The sequence below is a fragment of the Ruditapes philippinarum genome, unplaced genomic scaffold (genome assembly GCF_026571515.1).
Source record: "Ruditapes philippinarum isolate M1 unplaced genomic scaffold, ASM2657151v2 ctg7602_1_1_1_1, whole genome shotgun sequence".
NCBI classification, from domain to species: Eukaryota; Metazoa; Mollusca; class Bivalvia; order Venerida; family Veneridae; genus Ruditapes; species Ruditapes philippinarum.
The window spans coordinates 12,405-19,849 of NW_026853601.1; the positions used below are offsets into that span (position 1 = coordinate 12,405).

The following is a 7,445-nucleotide window of genomic DNA, read 5'->3' on the forward strand; positions in this document are numbered from 1 at the left end:
AAATAAAACGTGGAACCTGTGGTCTGTGAGTTAAGTTAAAGGTACCATACAGAATGGTTTAGCAGAATTGTAAGTTCATATTGTTTAGCTAATTTTCTGCTTGTCTTCTCCATAAACATAAGATATACCCAAAACATAGATTAAAATGTTATACAGGATAAGACGTAATGGGGGCGAATCGTTCTGTTATTGCAGCATGAATATGAAGAAAAAAAAAAAAAAAAAAAAAAAAACTAAAATAAAACAACAACAAAAAATCGTTCACACCTTTTTGCTTATCTTTTATAACGTTTACAGATACGGCCTTTAAATCTGCAGTTTATAATTCAATAATACAGCTACTTTCAGAGCATGTGAATAAAAAAAAAAATTTGCTGTGAACGTCCGGGAAAAAAACAAAGTGGTGAACTGTACAATAGCCTACCATTGAATCATAACCTTTGTACGTTTTTGCTTAAACAAAACCTTCTGCACCTTCTCCCGACGAATATTTAATGATTTTCATTAAGTAAAATGTCCTCTGTAGGAAAATAAAAAGACACACTTACATGACAATCGTGATCCAAAATGGCGGCTTGTTGGTGAAAATATCAACCAATCAAGTGACTCCTAGCATAGGTCATTGAAAAATAACGCGGTAAACGTTACTCTATCACTGATTGGGTAAAATTTTACACACCTCATCACGTGGTAGTAGTAAATTGTGTATATGGTGTGTACGAAGTCCTATAAGACCTATCAAAACGAGGACTCCCAAATTTTTAAAGGAACAACAGAAATCGTGTTTTCGAAGCTAAATCGAAGAAAACAATCTGAGGACCCGTGTGTAAGTCCTCTAAATCGAAACCGTCCTCAGACGGTAGGTCGTTTTTCTCGCACAGGTCCTGTTATTGATAGCTAAACAAACACACACACACACACACAATGTCAAAATTCGTTGCTGCATTGTTCTCCCTAATAAAAAAGAAGTTATACTATATGATGGCCGTATTGAAAGGTAGAAACTATGTTCTCAGGCGTGTTACTAAGGTTTATATGAATAATCATGTGTGAAATAAAGTTTAAAAATAAAGAACTAAAAGTGTTTTACTGCGTCGGCCTGCTATAGGAAGGCGTTCGCGTTTAAGTGTATTCCCCCCTCTAATACTAGGTTATATATTACAAGTATGATTTGCATTTAATTAAGTAATCAATAAATATAGTTCTTAGGGTTTTTTGTCCAATTATAGCAGGCGTACGCGTATATGCGTCTTCCCCCCTTTTTAATTTAAGTTTAATTTTTAAATACAGTTGTTTAATCTAAGTGTGGGATATAATCCCACCTTTTTCCGGCATCATCTATGGCAATTATTTTCCTATTTAGGGCAGTTAATATGGCACTCACTAGCTACGTAAGCAGTTATTTAACTAAGTACAGTTTATCCCTATCATAAATGAAGCATATGCTCGCCCATATAGTTTTATACCGTTGGCGAGGGTAAATAAACCCAACACACACACACAATGTCTCTAGAGATGCTGGAAATAGGCGGACCCAAAAAGTTTGTAATGTCACTTGGACCCACTTTTTTTATCAAGTTTGTGTATAAAATGATATATATGAATAAGAAACTGTTGGATCATTACGTTATATATACATGTATAAACATATAAATAGTTGGGTCATAAAGACCCAGGTACGAGGTCTGGTGTAAAATGTTACAATGTGTGATATATAGATTTTGCATTTAGTTATTGTGAATCTGAAGCTATATATAGTATAAGGGGATTAAACTTTAAAAACTAAACCGTCTCGTTTGCCTCTAGAATTACTGGAAATAGGTGGACCCAATAAGTAGTGATGCCAAGTTTGAGTATATATATATTATATTTATTTATTTAAATATATCAAAACGCTTGTTGGGTGACAGATCACATGTCACACGTCACAGGTCACAGGCAACAGGCCCAATTACAAATATATAACCGGTACTGTTGGCCTAGTGGTTAAGGCGTCCGCCTTCGGATCGGGAGGTCGAATGTTTGAGCCCCACGGGGAGTGTTAATTCAAGGATGAACGTTTGTCATGGGACTTGTTCCGAAATGGCCGCTTCGTGAGCCTCGAGGTAGTTAAAATGAATGGTTACCAATTTCTATCCGCCTGGCGCCTGGCAAAGTGGTAGGAGTTAGGATGTATGTGGTATGCAAGCAAAAGTTGTCTTATAAGTCAGAAATGGCTAGCCCTTTCAGTAGGGGTGACACTATAGTATTATAAAACTTATATATATAGTATAAAAAACTTATATTAAATATAAAGCAGATATGAAGTATAAATTTTACATTCAATAGGCAGACCTGAAAATTAGGCAGACGAAATCCTGTCTGCCTTAATTTTGGACTAACGCCATTACTTACGTTCCGATTTTTTTCCAGTTTTTATCAATTAGTGGGTCTATTTTTTCATGCTTTGTTATAAGATTGTTAGTTTTGTTTGAAAAACTTAAAAACAATTTTTTAGCCATTTTAAAAGACGTGCTGCATATATTTCAGAATATAAGCATTATGCACCTTGGGCAGACATTTTTCAAAACTGAATTAAATATCGAGAAAGTCAATATGTTTGAACTTTTCAAGAAATTTATTGATATTTTATTCAAACTCTTTAATAAAACGCTTTTTGTTTTGGAATAAACACCTCCGTTTAAAAATCGAGTTTTGCCCTCCTTTAAATTTTACATCAAATTATTTATTGACGGAAACGAAGTTTTCGGTCTTGTACGGTCATCTACGTTATTTAGACATCCAACATGGCGGCATTGTCTTATGGAAAGCATGTGCGAGTTATTTGTTTCTTTTTATCTGTGTACCTTTTAAAATATTCTAATAACATTTCATTTTTCATCAAATTTATCAACTTTAAATGAAGATATCACAGGAAATGTTATCTTAAGCGACAGTTTGAGTTTATTTACAAAAACACATGTTGTCAAGTCAGTTCGGTCAACGGTTAACAGGCTGGTGAAAATGCCCGATCGAGCTTATGTCATTAAAAATCATATTTCTAGAAAATAGATAAAGATATTTCTTTGAAACTTTGTTTGTTTATTGAGAATAATATTTTACATTAACAGGACAAAAATAGTTTGCTTCTGTCACTCACAGGCAATAGACACAATTAACAGATCTAGGATTTCATGATATTTACGGACTGTTCGTAAATTTATAGACATTCTAGAAATTTTAAGATTTTTCAATCCATAAATTTACAGATATTCAATGAGGAACTTGCTGTTTTGAGTTTTATGTTAAAATATGCAGCTTAAAACAAGATGTGTTATTGATTTTTATATCTACAAAGGTAATGGAGTGAGTTTCATCTTTTTATGAAGTGAAAATTGAAAATCATCAAATTATCTGAATCTTACCATACTGATACATTTTATCAAATAATACGTAGACATATTCATTTTAACCTGCTGTTTTGAATATAATGCCACTTCTTATATTTTCTTATCACATTTTTATCTGTAAATTTACAGATAAAAATCTACAAAATTATGGTTTGTTCAAATATTTAAAAACTGTCCATAAATATCATGAAATCCTTCATGTGATTAAGTCTATTTTGATATTGACTTACATTATTTAATTCCAGCATGTTGAAATGTGTTCAATGATTAACAATTGCATATAAAAAACAAAATAATGCAAAGAATGTTTTTCAACAATAAAATTGATGTGGAAAGTTACATTGTTTTGTTGTTGATACTTTGGAATGGAAAATCCGGCAGAAACTTGCTGACATTTTATACTAAACTAAGGTTTGGGTTCTGGGCTTCCTCTCCAATTTCCAAGGAAAAAGTGAATTATACGTGTTAAATAAATGGTCGATTCAGGTGCATTTTAGGCGCATTTTATTTGTATGACAATATCATGCAGATCGGAGCATTCGACGAAAAATCTCAAGAACATGCAAACATGAGTAAATATTAAATGTGAAACACAATAATATCAGATTAATACAACTTTTAAAGGAATTCCTTTATCTATATCATGGTAATCTTTACATGACAAATGCTAAACAATGTTATGTCTGCATGATACATTGTCACTTCTTCTTTCGAAATCTGCTTATTTTTTATCTGAGTAGGTAATCGTTAATTTGTTTCAATTTTCAGGATGACTGGAACTTTTCCGCAAAGTGTCTCTATATTTATGCCCTAACGTCAATTAGAAATCCAGGAAACTTTAAAATGTAGTCATATGACAATGACGTTCTGAAAATGTTACATCCAGAGAAGATAAAACTATTCAAATGAAATGTTATGTTCTAATAAGTGACGCGCACTATGATAAACCTATCCAATTTGGAGGGTAATAATCTTCATGTATAAATTTTGCAGCTAATACACTACCGTTCTTTGGATATTGATTAAAATAGACAGTAGTCCCTCCTGAAAGCCATGCACCCCACCATCCAAATGTTCCTGTTGTAACAACAACGTTGTCGCTTAAAGTCATTAAAGCCAGGTCCTCACCAGGATCAGACAGAGTACTTATATTAACATCTTTAATATAATTTCTACACCATTTTTTATCATTACTGACGACGATAAATTGTACTTTTGCATATTTGATTCTGAAAAACTCCTTTGCTTTTTCAATAAATTTTAAATCTGCAATAACATAACCATAATTCCTGTTTTTTTTACTAGTGATATCTCCTCGTCGAATATGGATGCATACACGTTTATATCCAGGCAGTGAAACTCGAGACAAGAATTCTTTTGCGCTATGCAAATACCTATCTTTAAACCTGAACACAGATTTGACGATGTCATATGCGCCGTAGAAATATTTCCATGACTGACAGAACCCAAGCATTGTGATATTTTTTCCAGTGTTTATTGCTCTTGAACAGTTGTAGTAAACAGCAGATTTCAACTGTTTGCATTTTACCATATTACTCTCGTTATTATCGATGTGTATCCTGCTAGGAAGATCAAAGTATTTATTAATTGGATAATTTTCTGGTATGATAGGTAAAATATCATATTTATGAGCTGTGCCAAGCAAAGATGCTATTTGAAACATTTGGTTACCAATTCGCCCCAAATGTGCTCCCCTAGTTATAAAACGATTGCAGGATGTCATATTTTTTTTCCCCAGCAAATCTTTGGTTTCTGTCAGAGTGTACGGGTTTTTCATCCTCGCAGACGTCATTGCGAACACAGTTGTAAAATTTATATTTTTTGAAAGAGAGAAACATTTTTTCTCACCTTTGTTATTGGATATATTCCCATATACGCACACCCTTGTTGTACAGTTGTTTTTTAGATTAAACATATCAGATATTCCAACATAACTTAATGAAATATTCATTTCAAATACATAAACATATACCAGTAACAATCCTACACATAAACTCGTCGTAAAAGAAAAACAACGTGTTCGTTCAATGACAGGTTTCAGATTTTTAACGTGTGTTATCATTTTATATTGAATGTATGTTGTACCGAAACACGTGAACGCTTAATGTAAACATTAACACTTCAGTCATATTGTCTGTTTATAAGTTTATACACTTTATTTATGTCACAGTCTAAAAGTTTGTGTCTAAGACAGATTCAATGTGAAGCAGTAAAATTTAAATATTCTACATAAAGATTTAACATACATTCAACGAGCATTTAGTGCAAATAATATAATGCCTTGAAATGTATAGCTATAATATAGAGTGTATAAACACCACACGAGTCATAATATAACAAAAGTGTGCTAGCATAACCTGGTTAATACTCACTCCTTTTTGTATATGTCTATGTATTTGGTTTTAATTTCCTCTCAGGTATAAATGCCACTCAAGGAAATACATATAAAACCTAGCTTGATTTGCATTATCTGTGTTTATCAACAAATTTTGTGAATACTGATGTAAAAAAACAATGTCCTATGTTTCTTGAGTTTACGATTATTTATTACCATCACATGGCAGCTTGTGAAAACAACGTAATAATCATGTATTAACTGAGCGAGCACAATAAAACTGCACTGACCCTTTTGTTACACTTTTTGAATGTTTTTTTTGCATACACTTTCGAAAATATTTTATTTTTAGCGATATTGACATGAAGGCTCTTCAACTTTAATTGTGTTAAATCGGAACGAAATCATATATCTACAGAAAAGAGCAATACGAAGAAATTAAACATTCTGTCACATAGTATTCTCTATTAAAACGACTCCATCAGGCCATGTATGCAACTAAAAAGTATTTCATTTAGCTGTTTAAACAGAATACAATTTCAGGTGCTGAATGCAGTTTTGATACTAATACTTACATCTTGTATTTGAGAATTACCAATTACGGCTAAATAGCATGATGCCGCGACAAAATTTGCAGATCAAGCATGCGTGGACGTTATTTTTTGCAACCTTTCCGGTCTATACAGTCAACGGACAATATTTGCACCACCAGTTTTGTTAAAAACTGTACACAAATTTGAGTGTCCTTAACATTTAAAAACAACATGGAAATAGCAGGCTTAAAAAACAGAAATTGCCTTGTGTATGTATACTTAAATGGATTGTAATTATGTGACTTTATGTTGCTATGTCCCAAAGTATTCCCAACTTACCAATCTATTTGCAAACAAAATTAAGAAACATTAATCTGACCGGAGGATACTATGTATATATATTACTTACACCCATATTTTTCTAACATCATTATTATCCTCCGGTCAGATTAATGTGTCTCAACTTTGTTTGCAAATAGATTGGTAAGTTGTGAATGTTTTGGACATAGCAACATAACGTAGCGATATATATTTATGGAAACCTAAAAAAGTTTAATTAATAAATGTAAACAGCTTTAACATTTAGGGTTTTTCTGCTGTACGACAGAAGGAACAACAATATATGCAGTCAATTTTAATGAACCAAACGTAAACCATATGTCGGCCGTTTTGAAAACTGTTTCGTAATCACTAACATCGCGGTAGTAATGTTACATTTCAGTTTCTTCATGTTTCAGTAAAGTGTCTACAAGTTATTTTGCTTGATTATAAATATTAAAATTATCTTTACTCTGTAACTGAAAAATAAATACTTTTTTCAAAAACAAGAACATTGAGAAAATGATGATTGTTTCAGAAGTATGCACACATTTAAGCGACTAAGATTGCTTTTGCAAAAGTTTGTGAAATATATTTTACGTAAAAAGTCTAGATTTAAAATATTTTGTACAACAACTTTCTTTTTCAAAATAAGTGTCCTATCAACTTATACCTGTAAATTTTGACCTACGCATGCATATAAAGCTTTAAACTTATTTTACTTTCATAATACAACTAACCTTTTATGTCAATCCACCTTAAATTTGTTAAAATTTCTTATTTTCTAAGATAATCACATTCATTGTCATTAAAGTCTGCCATATTGTATGCTTCTTTAAAACTACGTCA

At 32.0% G+C, this 7,445-nt stretch overlaps 1 protein-coding gene across 1 annotated transcript; it reads right to left on the reverse strand.

Moving 5' to 3' along the window:
* Window positions 1-2,900: 2,900 nt before the first annotated feature.
* On the reverse strand, window positions 2,901-5,657 carry LOC132737299 (galactoside alpha-(1,2)-fucosyltransferase 2-like). The gene has a single exon (XM_060724564.1). It carries the CDS (start codon window positions 5,470-5,472, stop codon window positions 4,327-4,329), a length of 1,146 nt encoding a protein of 381 aa, XP_060580547.1. The 5' UTR covers window positions 5,473-5,657; the 3' UTR covers window positions 2,901-4,326.
* Window positions 5,658-7,445: the final 1,788 nt, after the last annotated feature.

What these genes read in the sequence shown, in the direction of transcription:
- LOC132737299 (XM_060724564.1), bottom strand. Translation starts at nt 5,472, where the DNA reads ATGATAACACACGTTAAAAATCTGAAACCTGTCATTGAACGAACACGT.